The sequence below is a fragment of the Gobius niger genome (genome assembly GCF_951799975.1).
Source record: "Gobius niger genome assembly, chromosome: 22".
Lineage (NCBI taxonomy): Eukaryota > Metazoa > Chordata > Actinopteri > Gobiiformes > Gobiidae > Gobius > Gobius niger.
Genome location: NC_136873.1, coordinates 7,257,594 through 7,277,521, shown reverse-complemented (window position 1 = coordinate 7,277,521; position 19,928 = coordinate 7,257,594). Strand labels below are relative to the sequence as shown.

General features: G+C 36.4%; 1 protein-coding gene across 1 annotated transcript in view; it reads right to left on the bottom strand.

The window, feature by feature from the left end:
* Positions 1 to 19,928, bottom strand: part of whrna (whirlin a) — a gene marked incomplete at its 5' end in the record, with an annotated part of 351,922 nt that overhangs the window by 148,359 nt on the left and 183,635 nt on the right. The window contains 1 exon segment of the mRNA XM_079581179.1: positions 16,494 to 16,619. Within this exon segment, the coding sequence (XP_079437305.1) occupies positions 16,494 to 16,619 (126 nt within the window).

The window sequence follows — 19,928 nt, the reverse complement described above, 5'->3', positions numbered from 1 at the left end:
AAACCACTGCAAAGTCATTCCATTTTCACCAATAAAACTTCCCTTTAAGCTTCTTTTCCGAACTTAATGAAACATAAACAAACAACCAAACTAAGGACAGTCAATTCAACTTTTTTCATATATAGTTGCCAGACGAAATACAGATAATGGCGCTCACAAATGTCGTGTGAGACGGGCCATAATCCGAGGCGCTCTGGAGGTAGATTAAGGTTCTTTATTGCAGAGGGACGCTTACATGTTTCAAACCACAACAGGATCTTCGTCAGGACAGAAAGAATTAATTAGACACCGGTGGGCTTAAAGAGTAGCCTGGCATCCAGACTAATCTCCGATGTTTATTAATTAACAAACAGGAGACTAGTCTGGCGACCCTGTCGTAGAAAAGCTACTGCTTGAGGCGGGACTAATGTGGGACGACCGAAGCGCAGCCAATGAGAACATAGCAGATGTGACGACAGAAACAGCCACAAGAAAGTTGTATCATTCGGACATTAACAATGGCGCTGAAGTGGTCGCTTGTGTTGAAAAACTACAAAACAAAGGCGCAACAACGTGACGTTCAGGGAGCTGCTCTGATTAGTCGGTAGGCTCCATATCGCTGCGTCACTTCCTTTGAAAGCGCAATGGAGTGTTGCCAGACCCTCTTCTGTAAAGAAGCGGAGTCTGGTTGGTGAGACTACTTAAATGATATCCCGACAATTCGAGAATCATCAAATTCTCTTCTTCAAGAGGGCCAAAGCTGTTGAATCACGTCAGATGGGTTTGGTTGAGTTGAGGATGGACGATTCATAGGTGATCACGCAACAAAAATCAAGGAGTCTAAAGGGCCTGTCACAATTGGCGCACAGGCTCTATGCGATTTCATATTGGCTACTGGCTCAATATTCTCTGATTTTGAAGAGTCCATGATAAAACCCTCATAGTCCTGCTAGTTTCCCTCCCCGATATGACGGTGGCCTGTGCGCTCCGTCCTGCAGCTGGTGACATGCTTGGAGTTCTTTTTTTGTTTTTTCCCCTGTGACAACACGTGCATGTACACGATTAAATAACTGAAGGCAACAGACACACATCCCAGGCAGTATCTATAGGCTATTGTGGACATCTGTCCTGTATCCGTCATGACTTGTAAATGTTCCCTCAAAGGCTCTGTCAGGAAGAAGAGCCACAGCAGTTTTACGCAGACTGAGCTCGCACAGTGAACTCGTTTGCATATCACATTTGCGGCACTAATAATACGCACAGTTTCTAATAGTAAATCAGTGACCCAAGTGACCCCCTAAGTCCGGCAACTAAACAGGCCCATTATAATGTTACACCACTTTCATTTGTATTAACGCGCTGATGTATCCGCATCCGACCCGAGCCTGAAATGAAGTTCTCTCGAGACCGCACCACCGTCCGCAATCAATGTCTGTGGCCGTGAAACACTCGCTCAACAGCCGCTCCCTTGCAACGCTCGCATTTGGAGTCTATCCAAATCAACCGAATTCAGTCGCAGCCCGTACTCTATTGTGTCTGTGACTGCGATTTCTTAACGCATTGACTGCCAGCCATTTTTTTGTCTTTTTCTGTCTTTTTTTTGTCACATTTTTGTTACATTTTTGTCACATTTTTTGTCACATTTTTGTCTTTTTTTAAATACATTTTTTGTCTTTTTTTTTCGTCTATTTTTGTCACATTTTTGTCACATTTTTTGTCTTTTTTTAAATACATTTTTTGTCATTTTTTTGGTCTGTTTTAGTCACATTTTTGTCACATTTTTGTCACATTTTTTGTCACATTTTTGTCACATTTTTGTCTTTTTTTAAATACATTTTTTGTCATTTTTTTGTCTTTTTTTGTCATTTTTTTGGTCATTTTTTGTCACATTTTTTGTCACATTTTTGTCACATTTTTGTCTTTTTTTAAATACATTCTTTGTCATTTTTTTGTCATTTTTTGTCATTTTTTGTCATTTTTTGTCTTTTTTTGTCACATTTTTGTCACATTTTTGTCACATTTTTGTCACATTTTTGTCACATTTTTGTCACATTTTTGTCACATTTTTTGTCTTTTTCCATCCATTTTTTGTCATTTTTTGTCTTTTTTTGTCACATTTTTGTCTTTTTTTCGTCACTTTTTTGTCAACGTTTTCTCACTTTTTTTGTCACATTTCCATCATTGTTTTCATCTCTGTCAGAGGTCAGGATTTTGACTGATTTTTCAAGACCCACAGAACATTTAGGTCTAGGTCTATGTCAACACAAAACCCACTTAAAGAAAGACTAGACTCTCTTCTTTCATCTGTATAAAAAAGTTTGTTTGTACCGCTTTCCATTCTTCAGTAATCGTCCGTAGAAAACAGGTGAAATCACCCAAAACGCTGAGAAAACGAAAGAGCAATGCTGCCACCTAGCGACTCAATAAAAGAACTTGTAGCTCTTTTATTGAATCACTAGGTGGCAGCATGAGGCAGCACCACTAAGATGTTAACACCAGACATGTTCAGGGCTTTGCTGCAGCTGTTCCCATTGAAAAACCTAATTGACATCTATAGACGTCATTGGCAGTCAGTGAGTTAAACGTCTGTTTTGCGATTTTTGCGGCTGACGGCGATTTCAATTTCACCGTGCACGAAGCCGCCTCAGTAAAACATCTCCTTCAGGATATAAACGAACTTCCCGAGTCACAATGTGTCAATAGAAAGTGGAGAACTGATGATGCGAGCAGACTGGGCAATGAAGTGGTTTGCACAAGTTGATTTTGCGAAGCGACATATGCTGCTTTTCAGAGAATGGCTCCGCGCCAAGTGATTACTGTAGTCCCGCTTCCCCGCCGCCTGAATCACCCGCCGCAGCCACCAGGGAAGGGCTTGGCTGGGATCCATCACCACAGTCACTTTTCAAATTCTCCTGCACTCGAAAAAAATATCACCCATACGGACTGAAGGAGAATTATGGATTAGTCAATTTAATCCCAGAGCTTTACCCCTTAACTCCCACCTGAACCGAGCACATTTTCTCCAGTTTGGCTTTACCCCAGTCCAAAAGCTTCAGGAAAAAAGGTGTGAAAATAGCGACAAAACTGAGACGAAAACAATGATGAAGAGGTGACAGAAAAGTGAGAAAACTTTGACAAAAAAGTGACAAAAAAGTGACAAAAAAGTGACAAAAAAGTGACAAAAAAATGACAAAAAATGACAAAAAACAAAACAAAAAAATGACAATAAATGTGACAAAAAATGACAAAAAAAAAAAATGATTTAAAAAAATGATTTTAAAAAAATGACAATAAATGTGACAAAAAGGTGAAAAAAATTTGACCAAAAAAAGATTTTTTTTTTTTTAAAGACAAAAAATGTGACAAAAATGTGACAAAAAATGACAAAAAATGACCAAAAAAAATTATTAAAAAAATGACAAAAAATGTGACAAAAAAATGAGAAAAAACGACAAAAAAGTTACAAAATGAGTTGAATACCCGCCAAAAAAAAAAAAGATGGAAAAAAATCTGATGACGAGCAGCTGCTCAGAGAGCAGGATTCAACGTTTGTAATGTCTTTGATGGGTAGATGTTGTTTTGTTGTTTTGTAAACAGGGTAGGAAAAGTAAGCCACGGCTTCAGCCTACACCTTTTCGGTTACCCGCCTTGTCTGTGATGAATTTGCAGTACATACTGTACTTTTTGTTTTATGTTTTTGTAACCGAATAAACATTCATTCATTCATTCAGGAGGATTGCTTAGAACTGCGTGAATCAAACCTTTTGATAAGGAAAAAGCATAACAACATGGTTAAAAGCTCCAAAAAGTCGATTTTGCATGATAAAGGACCTTTAAAAAAAAAAAGCTGTTTCCTTCATGGCCTGAAAGGACTCTCCGCAGCGAAAGAAAATCCACTGATCTCCCACAAACACACTGAAAAGATGCACAAAACCTCCTAAAACACAGAATCTGCAAACACAGTTCACAGCAAACGGCAAAAACCCTGCTGTGCCGAGGGAGAGGGAAGCTGCTGCTTGAGTCCCAACCCCAGTGCTTCCTTATTGTGAACTAAACCATGTTTTTCACTTGGACGAGGCCATTACTTTTAGATTCTGCAACAATTTCATCAGGGCGACGGTTATGAAAAGAGAGTACTGTCCTCACTGCCATTGACACTGTGAATGTTGACATAAATATTTGCCTGAGGGAGCAGTGTCATGAGGCGGCGGCGGAGCGTCCAAACACACGAGATTAGCCCAAAGCTGCAGCTCTGAAGAGTTCGGCACAGTTTGTTCTCATCACACAGTGCTTTCCGCCACTGTCATTTGAGATTTACTTAAAAAGAAGAGAGATTTATGGAAGTAAGAAGAGAAAACAATGACGTATGTGGCATTTCAGGTCCTGCCACCATCCCATCATACAAAACAGTCTCTCTGATTGATTTGTTAGCATGACAGTGGCTAAAAATGGTGGCTTGAGTTCTGTTTATTCCAGGTGAGTCCCCTTTGCTGCCAGCAGAGGGCGCACCACACAAGAAATAAGATTCTAAGGCAAAGTCTATACCGATATTTGTTTTTGTTTTCTTTATTTGAAGAGGCTAGATGTAAGTGAGCCACTTTGTACTCAATACTGCCACCTCAGGTCATATGTGTAACTGCAGCTTCTGTATTAAGGTCGTGCATGACGGCACTTCGGACCCGAATAAAGACCAAAAAAAGCGACAAAAAGTGACAAAAGGGCAACAAAAAAGTGACAAAAATACAGCAAAAAAGACGAAAAAAACAGCAAAAAATGACAAAAATCCAGCAGAAAAAGAAAAAAAAAAGTGAAAAAAGTGACCAAAATCCAGCAAAAAAATATAAAAATCCAGCAAAAAATGACAAAAATCCAGCAGAAAAAGAAAGAAAAAAAAGTGAAAAAAGTGACCAAAATCCAGCAAAAAAAAGTCAAAAATCCAGCAAAAAAAAGACAAAAATCCAGCAAAAAAATGACAAAAATCCAGCAAAAAAATGACAAAAATCCAGCAGAAAAAAATACAAAAATCCAGCAATAAAATGACAGAAATCCAGCAATAAAATGACAGAAATCCAGCAATAAAATGACAGAAATCTAGCAATAAAATGACAAAAATCCAGCAATAAAATGACAAAAATCCAGCAAAAAAATGACAAAACTACAGCAAAAAAATGTCAAAAATCCATTAAAAAAAATGTCAAAAATCCAGCAATACAATGACAGAAATCCAGCAAAAAAAATGACAAAAATCCAGCAAAAAAAGACAAAAATCCAGCAATAAAATAACAAAAATCCAGCAAAAAAAAGACAATAATCCAGCAAAAAAAGACAAAAATCCAGCAATAAAATAACAAAAATCCAACAAAAAAATGACAAAAATCCAGCAAAAATAAAGTCAAAAATCCAGCAAAAATAAAGTCAAAAATCCAGCAAAAAGTGACAAAAATCCAGCAATAAAATGACAAAAATACAGAAAAAAAATGTAACAAAAATGCATCAAAAAACTGCCATAAAAAAGTGACAAAAACACATAAGGGAAATAAAAAGTGACGACAATGGCAAAGAGGAGAGAATGCATTAGGTTTTGGCGGGTGGTAAGAGGTCAAGTCGAAATTATGCTCAAAACAAGTTACAGGTGACGCTGCTGTTCCGCTGTTTTAGGACTTTTTCCTGATAGACCTGTCCTCTGACACCATCACAGAGCAGCTGTATTTGACCTGACAGTAGAAATCATCAGGCAACCATAACAACACTTTAAAAATGAACCCTCTAACGTTTTTGTTTTTCTTTATAGAGAACAGAATGACGCAAAAGCCGGAGAAGCAGTGAGCTGTGAAAGTCACCCGGAACAGCCTAAAGTAAAGGGATTTCTGATAATAACCCGACAGACACCAGGATGTGCAGGTGGGCGGCCACGCTCGCGCTGTCACAACACATTTAGGTGTCTGTATGTAAATGTGGGAGGCAGAGGAGTCGGCGGAACAGGGTCTCTCCACTAGTTTATGCAAAAAGGTCCTATTATACATGATACGGATTTAAGGGGAGAGAAGATAAAGAAACACTCGCAGGAAATGGAATGATCTAAAGACGTCTCTTTCATAGGTTTTATGGACTGATGAGGTCCTGAAGCACCACTAGAAGAAGCATCCTCTAAGAACTGTACATAATATAACTGAACATAATAATAATCATAAATCAACTACAGTTAAGCTTTACCCAAATCCTGTAGGCCAGTGTAACGCCTCAAGCTAAGATCTACAAAGCTCATCTCAAAGGATCTTTTTCCTCACGTCATCTGATTTTTTTCCATCCTTTTTTTTTGGGTATTCAACTCATTTTTTTCAACTCACTTTGTCATTTATTTTTTAATCATTTTTTTTGTCATTTTTTTGTTATTTTTTTGTCACATTTTTTGTCTTTTTTTTGTCTTTTTTTTGTACATTTTAGTCATTTGTTCGTCACTTTTTTGTCAAAGTTTTCTCACTTTTTTGTCATTTTTTTGTCTTTTTGGGGAAGTTTTTTTTGTCTTTTTTTGTCTTTTTTTTGTCTTTTTTAGTCTTTTTTTTGGCACATTTTTGTCATTTGTTCGTCACTTTTTTGTCAAAGTTTTCTCACTTTTTTGTCATTTTTTTGTCTTTTTGGGGAAGTTTTTTTTGTCTTTTTTTGTCTTTTTTTTGTCTTTTTTAGTCTTTTTTTTGGCACATTTTTGTCATTTGTTCGTCACTTTTTTGTCAAAGTTTTCTCACTTTTTTGTCATTTTTTTGTCTTTTTGGGGAAGTTTTTTTTGTCTTTTTTTGTCTTTTTTTGTCTTTTTTTTGTCTTTTTTTGTCTTTTTTTGGTCTTTTTTAGTCTTTTTTTTGGCACATTTTTGTCATTTTTTCATCACTTTTTTGACAAAGTTTTCTCACTTTTTTGTCACATTTTTTGTCTTTTTTGTCTTTTTTTTGTCATTTTGTTTGTCTTTTTTTGTCTTTTTTTGGGTACTTTTTTGTCACATTTTTCTGTAATTTTTTTGTCTTTTATGTCACTTTTTTGTCACATTTTTTGTCATTTTTGTCATTTTTGTCTTTTTTTTTGTCATTTTTTAAACTTTTTTTTAACTTTTTTTTCAACTTTTTTTGTCATTTTTTTTAACTTTTTTTAACCTTTTTTAGTCATTTGTTTTAACTTTTTTTAAACTTTTTTTGTCATTTTTGGGTACATTTTTTGTCTTTTTGTCACATTTTTTTGTAATTTTTTTGTAATTTTTTTGTCTTTTTTGTCATTTTTTCGTCATTTTTTTGTCAAAGTTTTCTCACATTTTTTGTCATATTTTTTTGTCATTTTTTTGTTACTTTTTTTTCTTACTTTTTTTTGTCATTTTTTCGCTTTTGGACTGGGGTAAAGCCAAACTGGGGAAAATGTGCTCGGTTCAGGTGGGAGTTAAGCTGTTAACAGACAAAGCTGAATTATAATTTTCTCCCATTCTTCCGTTGTTCATACTTTTCCCAGGTCCTTCACTGATCCATGAGCCCGTTCATCCGTCCATCCAGAGTCGCCCTGATCTCAGTCCATGAAACCTTTGAAAACTATAGATCATTCATCCTTTGGCCAGCGTCTCTGAACACTGAACACCGTTTACTTCTGGACTCTTCAGGACAGCGCTGGTAGATAATGGAATCCTGAGGGCTTTATGCTCGACTTTAGACGGACAGAATTGGGATGGTACAAAAAAGTTACAAAAGTTAGGAACGAGCTCGGATCACGACTAACGTATTAATTCAGGCGCCCCCGGCCTATATTAGAGCATTTACGGTAACCATTATTATTGCAGGAATGGAACATATATTTCCGTGTAAAGAAAAGCGCACTTTCCCGTGAGGGCACTCGGTAAGACAAACTTCGGCAATAGCTCCATTTCTCTCTTTGTGGACTCGAGTGCGGTCTCACGATTTTCTCCCACGTCCCGTAATGCGACATCTAAAAATCCAATAAGATAAAAAAGAAACAAAGGTGTTCACCGAGCTCGTGACTGTGAAAAAGTGATGGATTTTGGGTCACGCGGAGTGTTTTGGTTGCTGCTCCTGGAACATTTTTGGATTACTTTGAGTGACGGCAGATTGGAGAGCGTGGATTGTGCGAAACATGGCAAAAAGGAAGAGGCACAGGCGACAGTTAATAACCGGATCAGCTCCATGAAGGAGGGAAGACACCCCCAAACCGCTCAGAACAGATCCAATAGGCCATCGTTCTTTACACGATCCAAGTATAGTTACATTAACTATGTGATATAGACTGGTGCTATGTGATTGAAAAAAGCAGAATACCCCCTCTTTAACCCCTTAACTCCTGAACCGAGCACATTTTCTCCAGTTTGGCTTTACCCCAATCCAAAAGCTTCTGGAAAAAAAAAAGGTGAGAAAATAGCGACAGAACTGAGACGAAAACAATGATGAAGATGTGACAAAAAAGTGAGAAAATTTAGAAAAAAAACGGACAAAAAATTGACAAAAAACTGACAAAAAATTGACAAAAAACGGACAAAAAATGAAGAAAAAGTGGCAGAAATGTCACAAAAATTGATGAAAAAAAAGACCAAAAAATGACGAAAAATGTACAAAAAATTGACGAAAAAATGATGAAAAAGTGGCAGAAATGTCACAAAAATTGACACAAAAAATTACCAAAAAATGACAAAAATGTCGCAAAAAATTGACAAAAAAATGATTAAAAAAATGACGTTAAAAAAGACCAAAAAATGACGAAAAATGACCCAAAAAAATGACAAAAATGTCACAAAAAAATGACCAAAAAAATGATGAAAAAATGACCAAAAAATGACAAAAATGTCGCAAAAAATTGACAAAAAAATGATTAAAAAAATGACGTAAAAAAAGACCAAAAAATGACGAAAAATGACCCAAAAAAATGACAAAAATGTCACAAAAAATGGACAAAAAAAGGACAATAAAATGACCAAAAAACTTATTAAAAGACGATGAAAAAAATGATGAACATGTGTCAAAAAATGACAAAAAATGTACTATTTCAGAAAAAAATTACAAAAATGAGTTGGAAAAAATCTGATGATGTGAGGAAAAAGATCCGTTTAGATGAGTTTTGTAGGTCTTAGCTTTCAAATGAGGTGTTTTCTAATTTACTGCATATACAGACCAACAGAAGGTTTGGTCATCATTGTAGTGTGATATAGACTAGTGCTATGTGACTGAAAAAAGCATAACACCCCCTCTTTAAACACGTGATTTAGGAAGAAACAACCAAAGAGAACAGGGCGACTCCAAACTTCTCAACTTTGTTTTAGACAAAATAACAACATCTTTAGGGCCGAAACATTCCAAAGTCTACATAGTGAACCTCCCTCTCCGCACTGTGGCTGCGCTGCTGCAGTATCAGCATAAAAGCCCCAGCCAGGCCCCCCCCCCGCTGCTGCACTGGGGCTGATCAAACCTGCGCGCTGTGTTCAGGGTCCTCTGGAGACTCTGTGATGTGTTCACTGCCCTCTGGAGATGAGTGCCGCGCTGTGAACTCGCTCTGGGGTCAGCAGCGGGAGACGAACTCATGCAAAACAGCCGGGGCAGATGTCGATAAGACTCGCCGGGGGAATGTAGCACCTTTATTTACGGAGCGGAGACGGCGTCTGCATATTGAAAAGAATCATTCCACTTTAATGCAGGGGTGGTCGGGGAAATTGTTTTTCTACTCACATTGTGATTGCTTGCTCCTATGACTGACTCAGTGTCCATGTTGCAAGGAGAAAAAAATGTGATCAAATTTACAAAAAAAATACAAAAATGTGACAAAAAAATGACAAAAATGTCACACAAAAAATGACAAAGGTGTGATAAAAATTTGAGAAAAAAAAAATGTGACAAAATGTGACAAAACATGACAAAATGTGATACAAAATTGACGAAAAAATAACAAAAAAATGACAAAAATGTGATAAAAAAAATGACAAAAATGTGACGAAAAAATGACAAAATGTGACGAAAAAATGACAAAAATGTGACAAAAAATGACAAAAATTGGATAAAAAATGGACAAAAAAATGACAAAAATGTGATAAAAAATGACAAAAATGTGACAAAAAAATGACAAAAATTGGATAAAAAAATGGACAAAAAAATGACAAAAATGTGATAAAAAAATGACAAAAATGTGACAAAAAAATGACAAAAATTGCATAAAAAATGGACAAAAAAATGACAAAAATGTGACAAAAAATGACAAAAATTGGATAAAAAATGGACAAAAAAATGACAAAAATGTGACAAAATGTGACGAAAAAATGACAAAAATGTGACAAAAAAATGACAAAAATTGGATAAAAAATGGACGAAAAAATGACAAAAATGTGACAAAATGTGATACAAAATTGACGAAAAAATAACAAAAAAATGACAAAAATATGATAAAAAAATGACAAAAATGTGACAAAATGTGACAAAAAAATGACAAAAATTGGATAAAAAATGGACGAAAAAATGACAAAAATGTGATAAAAAAAATGACAAAAATGTGATAAAAAAAATGACAAAAATGTGATAAAAAAATGACAAAAATGTGACAAAAAAATGACAAAAATGTGACAAAATGTGACGAAAAAATGACAAAAATGTGACAAAAAAATGACAAAAAATTGATAAAAAATGGACGAAAAAATGACAAAAATGTGATAAAACTTTGACAAAAAAAAAAAATGTGACAAAAAAATGACAAAAATGTGACAAAATGTGACAAAACATGACAAAATGTGATACAAAATTGACGAAAAAATAACAAAAAATGACAAAAATATGACAAAATGTGACAAAAAAATGACAAAAATGTGACAAAAATGTGACAAAAATGTGACAAAAAATGGACGAAAAAATTACAAAAATGTGATAAAACTTTGACAAAAAAAAAATGTGACAAAAAAATGACAAAAATGTGACAAAAATGTGACAAAATGTGACAAAACATGAAAAATGTGATACAAATTTGACGAAAAAATAACAAAAAATGACAAAAATATGATAAAAAAATGACAAAAATGTGACAAAAAATGACAAAAATTGGATAAAAAATGGACAAAAAAATGACAAAAATGTGATAAAAAAAATGACAAAAATGTGACAAAAAAATGACCAAAATGTGACAAAAAAATGACAAAAAAGTTACAAAAATGAGTTGAACACCCGACAAAAAATTATGGAGAAAAAAATCTGATGACGTGAGGAAAAAGATCCTCTCGGTTCAGGCGGGAGTTAAGAGGTTAATCCTTACGAAAGTTTGTACGCAGTTTCACTCCCACTTGCTAACTTTAACTACGACTCGCAATTTCGCTCCAGGCTCAGTAAAAGACCCCCCGTGTTCTGAGTGTGTTTGTCCACCTGAAAAGGTAAATGTAAAACGCACAGAATCTCTATGGGGCTAATTACTCTGTGTGCTGGAGCAGACAGTGGCTCAGTGCTGCCCCAGGCCCGGTCCATGAAGCCCACTGCTCCATCAACTCCTCTTGTTCATAACATATATATATACGTATAAATGTATAAAGATGCATTGCTCCCCTCCAGGTCAGATTTATTGCTTTCTGTTTTGTTTAGTATTCCGCAGTCAGTCCTTCAGTTTGCATAATTCAGGATTCATGGACACTTTAGTTCTGCTACGTCAGACTTTATTAACTGGAAAACTTCATTCAGAATTTATAAGACATTTACACAGTTTACTAACCACAGTTAAAGGGATGTTTCAGGATTTTTGACATAGGGCCTCATTTCCTAGTTATCCAGAGTGTTGCTGATTTCTGGAGATATTTTTTTTTGTAATTCAAGCAGTTCTTATATTTGAAGAGCTTCGTGGCGCTAAGCTAATGCTAGGCTAGCGCATTTCTATGGTATCAGCTAGCCTGCATTAAAAACAGTCTGACCCGCTCCACCTGAGCACCTGAGGCAAATCACTTATCACTTATCACCAGACTAACCACATAAATGTCTGTGTCCATAGAGTAATTTTGACCCCCCGGCTCACATTAAATCCGGTTAAGGTCCGGTACGGCATCCGCGAACTTAGAAAGTCATTAAAACCAATGTTGCAGAGTCACACTGCTCCGCGAAGTCCGGGTCCGGCTACCGAGGCCATCCGGCGTCAATGGAAAGAATCCGCAAGAAGTCTGTTTTTGCCGAACGCCGGAGCCCCAATGGATCAATTTTGTCACATTTTGTCACATTTTTGTATTTTTTTGGGTCAAATTTTACCACATTTTTTGTCACATTTTTGTCATTTTTTCGGCATTTTTTGGGTCAAATTTTAGCACATTTTTGTCACATTTTTGTCATTTTTTCGGCATTTTTTGGGTCAAATTTTACCACATTTTTTGTCACATTTTTGTCATTTTTTCTGCATTTTTTGGGTCAAATTTTAGCACATTTTTGTCACATTTTTGTCATTTTTTCGGCATTTTTTATCAAATTTTTGTCATTTTTTTTGTCACATTTTGTCACATTTTTGTCATTTTTTGGGTCAAATTTTGTCACATTTTTGTCACATTTTTGTCATTTTTTCATCAATTTTTCCTCACTTTTTTGTCAATGTTTTCTCGCTTTTCCGGCGTCAACGGAAAGAATCCGCAAGAAGTCTATTCTTGCCGGACGCCGGAGCCCCAGCGGATCAAGCTGACAGAAAAACACGAGCCAAGCAGGAAGTCAGGTCTCGCGAGGAAAGAAGATCTGGTGTATTTCAAAATAAAATTGGTCTGCTCGCTCCTTATTTGGTCTGGTTTACCACCTGTACACGGCGTAACGTCGTAAATGTAAACATTTCTCCATGACCAGTGACACGGGGGCAGTAGTGTGTTGCAAAGCATCCACTTCACTGGGGAGAGTCGTTGTTCTGGCAAATGCGGCTTTTGTTTACAAAAACTACGTATACACGGGGCTAATCATCACGTAAACTCGCTCCAAGCGGGCAAACCGCGCACTGTAGGTAATGGACCGTAGTTAATGTGAGCCGGGGGTTACATTAACTACGGTTTGCATTTAAAATAACGTATATTTGAGCAGCATCTTCGTGTTAGTATAAGCTACGCGGCGGCGGAGTGATCTGCTAGAAAATAGTCCCTCAAAATGCGATCATTCATGTGATGCAGGTCAGTTTTATTCCAAACATTATTCTATGGAGACTGAGACGAAAACATTGATGGAAATGTGACAAAAAAGTGAGAAAACATTGACAAAAAAGTGACGAAAAATTTATGAAAAAACGACAAAAATGCGACAAAAAATTGTTAAATTTGACCCCAAAAAAAATACAAAAATTTGACCAAAAAATGACAAAAATTGGATAAAAACTGGACGAAAAAATGACAAAAAAAGAGACAAAAATGTGATAAAAATGTGACAAAAAGTGACGAAAAATTGATTAAAAATGACAAAAATTTGACAAAATGTGATAAAATTTGACCAAAAAAATACAAAAATGTGACAAAAAAGTGACAAAAATTGGATAAAAACTGGACGAAAAATTCATGAAAAAATGACAAAAATGTGATAAAAAGTGACGAAAAATTGATGAAAAAATGAAAAAAAAAGGACAAAATGTGACAAAAAAATGACAAAAAAATGACGTTCAAACCTGCAATCTGTAAATTGACCGGCGGGAATTGTCTTTTCTGGGGCTCGTACTCGCCTGAGTGCCTCATGCCCAAGCTTATCATTGAGGCTGCAGTTACGCGTTTGGCCTGAGGGGGCAATCGTGAGTACAAAACTGACAAATTCTACACATCTAAACAGAGATGCCCATTATGCACGGGTTACGGACAAGTCACAAGGTCAAACAATCACGTGTCAAACTCGCAGGCGGAGCAGCTGTATCGGGGAACATCAGTCCGCACTCCCGTATCCTGCACCTCTATAAACAAGTTATTTCTCTAGAGAAGCGGAGGGGAATCGTATTTGCATAGCACTTTTCATTTCCATAGTATTGTACATTTCCCTCTCAGCCCACACACGCGTTACCGCTCTCCTCGCACTTCCACTCCCGTCCTTGTACATCCAAACCAATTTTCCGCGGATAACGGTGCACTCAGGAGCCCGCCCTGTACAGCGCACAACCCATTTCCCCGGCCATCACTCAGCCACAGGCCCCTCACACCTCCCCTGACCTCTGCAGTCGCACAGAGAAGCTAACGTGAGAGGAGCCGAGTCCCGAGAAGGCCGACCTGTCTGCATCAAAGCGCTAATGAACAGAATAAGACCCGCAGCGCACAGGCAAGGACAGCAGTGGACCCCGGGGGAGGGGGCAGAGAGAATGAAGAGGTAAGGCCAGGTAATGGTTTGCTTTTGAAATTGTGCATAATTTACACTGGTTGTACTTGATATGCTGCGAATTCTCTCCCTGATAAAAAACCTTTTTCAGTGAACCTACGCACATGATTTCTTTCTTTCTTTCTTTCTTTCTTTCTTTCTTTCTTTCTTTTATCTTTTTAAGAATTCGCGTTTTCAATGGCAGCGGGTTGGCAAGCAGCAACCCCGATTAAAATGTGACAAAAATTCAACAAAAATGAGACAAAAACTCAACCAAAAAGTGAGAAAAATTCAACAAAAATGTGACAAAAACTCAACAAAAATGTGACAAAAATTCAACAAAAATGTGACAAAAATTCAACAAAAATGTGACAAAAAAATTAACAAAAATGTGACAAAAAATGAACAAAAATTCAACAAAAATGTGATAAAAAATTAACAAAAATGTGACAAAACATTAACAAAAATGTGACAAAAATTCAACAAAAATGTGACAAAAACTCAACAAAAATGTGACAAAAAATCAACAAAAATGTGACAAAAAATTAACAAAAATGTGACAAAAAATTAACAAAAATGTGACGAAAACTCAACAAAAATGTGACAAAAAATCAACAAAAATGTGACAAAAAATCAACAAAAATGTGACAAAAATTCAACAAAAATGTGAAAAAAAATATAAAAAAAATGTGACAAAAATTCAACAAAAATGTGACAAAAATTCAACCAAAAAGTGAGAAAAATTCAACAAAAATGTGACAAAAACATTAACAAAAATGTGACAAAAAATGAACAAAAATTCAACAAAAATGTGATAAAAAATTAACAAAAATGTGACAAAAACTCAACAAAAATGTGACAAAAAATGAACAAAAATTCAACAAAAATGTGACAAAACATTAACAAAAATGTGACAAAAAATCAACAAAAATGTGACAAAAAATTAACAAAAATGTGACAAAAAATTAACAAAAATGTGACGAAAACTCAACAAAAATGTGACAAAAAATCAACAAAAATGTGACAAAAAATCAACAAAAATGTGACAAAAATTCAACAAAAATGTGAAAAAAAAATATTAAAAAAATGTGACAAAAATTCAACAAAAATGTGACAAAAATTCTACAAAAATGTGACGAAAACTCAACAAAAATGTGACAAAAAATCAACAAAAATGTGACAAAAATTCAACAAAAATGGGACGAAAAATCAACAAAAATGTGACAAAAAATAAAAAAAAAATGTGACAAAAAATCAACAAAAATTCAGCAAAATTCAACAAAAATGTGAAAGAAAATCAACAAAAATGTGACAAAAATTTTAAGGCATGAACAGGACCACATGTTACTTTCCCTGCACTTTACCGTGGAAATAAACATACATACACAGTCTTCTACTGAAAAAGCTGCGATAAAACTTTTGTCGTAGCTCGGGGTGTGCTCAAAAAATCGATACAGCAATATATCGTTGCGGGCTTCTAGACAATACACGTATCGATACGGAAGCCACAGTATCGATACTTGATCTGGCTCTTTTTAAGTTGCTCAAAGCCTGAATAGAACAAACAAAACTATAAATGCAAAGTACCAGGATAAAATAATTGGAATTGAAAATTGGATAATACTTTTTATTTGCATATAGCCTACTTTATTTTCAGAGAGCACCCTACTGTAGAAGAGCAGCCTGCAGATCCTCCTCCTGAGCCTCAGCAGATCACATGGACAGAAGTTCTTTTCAAAAACACCAGGACTCATTTATGTTTCCAATTAATCAGACTGAGTGAAATAAGGGCTTATACAGAAGCGAGTGTATCGCGATACGTATCGCCTTTAGGGCTCTGTATCGAAATGTATGTGTATCGTGATACGTATCATATCATGGCCCATGTATCGTGAATATACATCTGAAAACAGACTAAAGAATAGTATGTGCTTCTGAGGCCAGTGTGTTCCCAGAGAACCAGGTCATGTCTGTTTATGAGAATGAGTACATCAGAGCTGCATTAGGCATAATCAGCTTTGATTGGACCTCCATGGTTAAAGCGTCACAGAAAGACAGCGGGAGATACTGGACAGGCGAGGACAGTAATGTTCCAAACACAACAGGCCCAGGTGCCATGGAGGACCTGACGACACTCTCAGAGGAGCTCCGGTGGCCTGGAACTGGGGTTTTTATCAATAAACAATCGAAATAACGTTGACTTCTCAGCGGCGTTGGTGGAGAAAGCCTTACCTTGAGCCCCCCGCACTCGGCCGCAGATCCCTGGTCCACTCCGGTGATGTAAATCCCCAAAGCGTACTCCGCTCCTCCCCGGATCATCAGGCCCAGACTGCGGCCGTCGTCCAGCACTAAGTTCACCTGTTCACAAACACACAGATAAACATTACTTTTACTGAACAGAATGACATTTTGAAGCTGCCGCAGTTTGATCAAATATAGCATTTTCTGTGAACAGAACCCTCATTGTTCAGGTCAAATGTATTTCAAGAGCGTATGAAACACATCTTGACAAAGTGCTGTGGAGGCGAACAATGACAATGACCACATTTAGTAGGATTAGAAAGGGCAGGCAGTAGCATGTGTTTTTTTTTACTAATTAATTGTCCGTGAGAGTAAATACTACTCTGACAGAAAAGATAAAGGGACAGAGGTATATTGTGCATCCAATTACACAATGGAGATCAGTTTTTTTCACTCAGACTTCGCTGTAAATACTGTTTAAGTGGCGCTAGCCCTCAGTTAGCTTTGTCCGTTAGCTTCTTCTTCATGATTCCATTAGTGTGTGTTGGTGCCTCCAACCAGGGGGAGATGAAAGACCCCCCAGTCATCCCTTTAACACTTGTATTACCCCCAGAGGGACTACGGACAGGACTTATTAAGGTAAACAAGTTACATAGTACTGCTTTAAACATTCAGTATTATAGTAAAGAAGTAGTAGTAGTAGTAGTAGATGGTGAGGAAGAAGAAGAGGGGGAAAAGTAGTAGTAGTAGGGGACGAAGAGAGAGGAGAAGAGGAGGGGAAGAAGAAGTAGTAGTAGTAGTAGTAGTAGTAGTAGTAGTAGTAGTAGTAGTAGTAGTAGTAGTAGTAGTAGTAGTAGGGGATGAAGAGAGAGGAGAAGAGGAGGGGAAGAACAAAAAGTAGTAGTAGTAGTAGTAGGAGATGGCGAGGAAGAAGAAGAGGGGAAGAAGTAGGAGTAGTAGTATTAGTAGTAGTAGTAGTAGTGGATGAAGAAAGAGAGAAGGAGGAAGAAGTAGTAGTAGTAGTAGTAGTAGTAGTAGTAGTAGTAGTAGTAGTGGATGAAGAAAGAGAGAGGGAAAGAAGAAGTACTACTACTAGTAGTAGTAGTAGTAGTAGTAGTAGTAGTAGTAGGGGACAAAGAGGGAGAAGAAAAGATGGGGAAGAAGAAGTAGTAGTAGTAGTAGTAGTAGTAGTAGTAGTAGTAGTAGTAGTAGTAGGAGATGGTGAGGAAGAAGAAGAGGGGAAAAAGTAGTAGTAGTAGTAGTGGCAGTAGTGTTAGTAGTGGTAGTAGTGGTAGTAGTAGTAGTAGTAGTAGTGGTAGTAGTAGGGGACAAAGAGAGAGAAGAAGAGGATGGGGAAGAAGAAGTAGTAGTAGTAGTAGTAGTAGTAGTAGGAGTAGTAGTAGTAGTAGTAGTAGTAGTAGGAGTAGTAGTAGTAGTAGGGGACAAAGAGAGAGAAGAGAAGGATGGGGAAGAAGAAGAAGTAGTAGTAGTAGTAGTAGTAGTAGTAGGAGTAGTAGTAGTAGTAGTAGTAGTAGTAGGAGTAGTAGTAGTAGTAGGGGACAAAGAGAGAGAAGAGAAGGATGGGGAAGAAGAAGAAGTAGTAGTAGTAGTAGTAGTTGTTGTAAATGAAGAAAGAGAGAAGGAGGAAGAAGAAGAGAGGGAAAGAAGCAGCAGTAGTAGTAGTAGTAGTAGTAGTACTAGGGGACAAAGAGAGAGAAGAAGACGATGGGGAAGAAAAAAGTAGTAGGGGAGGAAGCAAAGGAAGAAGAAGCGGAGGAAAAACAGGGAGAAGAAAAATCGTAAGGGAAGAAGATGAAGTAGTATTAGTAGTAGTAGTAGTAGTAGTAGTAGTAGGGGACAACAGTACTGCTTTAAACATGTATTATCATAGTAAAGGTTTCATAGAGGTCGACCGATGTCTCTTCTCTCTCATGGTTCTGACACAAAAGTCTGCAACATAAAACATATAAAACATCTGTCCAAACTTGTCCACACAAATATATTCGTGTTTTGTTGCCGCAAAAGGGGGAGAAATTCAAAGTGAAAAGTGTCGTTTCTGTCCAGTAATCGTTGTTTGGTGTCAACGGCAACCATCTGGAGTTGCCCGATTGCCACAATCAAGAATCTTCTCTTTCCAGGCTGTAAATTGTGTCGCAGCCGCTGTAATCAAATGTCAGGGCTCTGAAATCGAAATGTGAAACGTGCAATCAAAAATTCCTGTTTCAGATTTCTGCGGCGGTCGGTTTCGCTGATAAACATGTTGTTTGTGTCCTCGCTGGGGGGGCCAGGCCTTCACCATCGCCCACCCTTTGGGACATCCTGATCACCATCTTACACTTTTGTTTGATTTATCAGATGCGGAGAGGCACATTTAACCCCTTAACTCCCACCTGAACTGAGCACGTTCTCTCCAGTTTGGCTTTACCCCAGTCCAAAAGCTTCTGGAAAAAGGTGTGAAAATAGCAACAAAACTGAGACGATGGAAATGTGACAAAAAAGTGAGAAAACGTTGGCAAAAAAAGTGACGAGAAATTGATGAAAAAGTGGCAAAATGTCACAAAAATGTCACAAGAAATTGACAAAAAATGGACGAAAAAATGACAAAAATGGGACAAAAAATGTGACAAAATGTGACAAAAAAATTTGATAAAAATGTGACCAAAAAATGACCAAAATGTGACAAAATGTGACAAAAAAATAGAAAAATGTGACAAAAATGTGATGAAAATTGACAAAAATATTACAAAAAATTGACAAAAAATGACAAAACATTTGATAAAAAATGTACCAAAAAATGACAAAAATTTGACTTTTTTTTTTTTTTTTTACAAACATGTGATTACAATTTGACAAAAAAATTGAAAAAATTGAAAAAAAATAAATAAATTAAAAAAAGAGAAAAATGTACCAAAAGTGGCAAAAAATGACCCAAAAAATGACAAAAAAGCTACAAAAATGAGTTGAATACCCAACAAAAAAATGCTGGAAAAGTTGGAATCTAAATTAACCTCTTAACTCCCACCTGAATGGATCCCATTTTCTCCAGTTTGGCTTTACCCTAATCCAAAAGCTTCTTGGGAAAAAAGCACCACAACAGCCACAACAATTAAGAAGATAACAAGGATGTTATCGCAACAAAACAACAACAAACAAAAATGTGACAAAAACGTGACAAAAATTCAACAAAAAATGACAAAAATGTGACAAAAATATGACAAAAATGTGACAAAAACTCAACAAAAAAATGACAAAAATTCAACAGAAATGTCACAAAAATTCAACAAAAAATGACAAAAATTCAACAAAAGTATGACAAAAATTCAATAAAAACTCAACAAAAACTCAACAAAAAAATGACAAAAATTCAACAAAAATGAAAAAAAAAAAAAACATAAAAAAGGTGACACAACACAGCAACAACGTGAG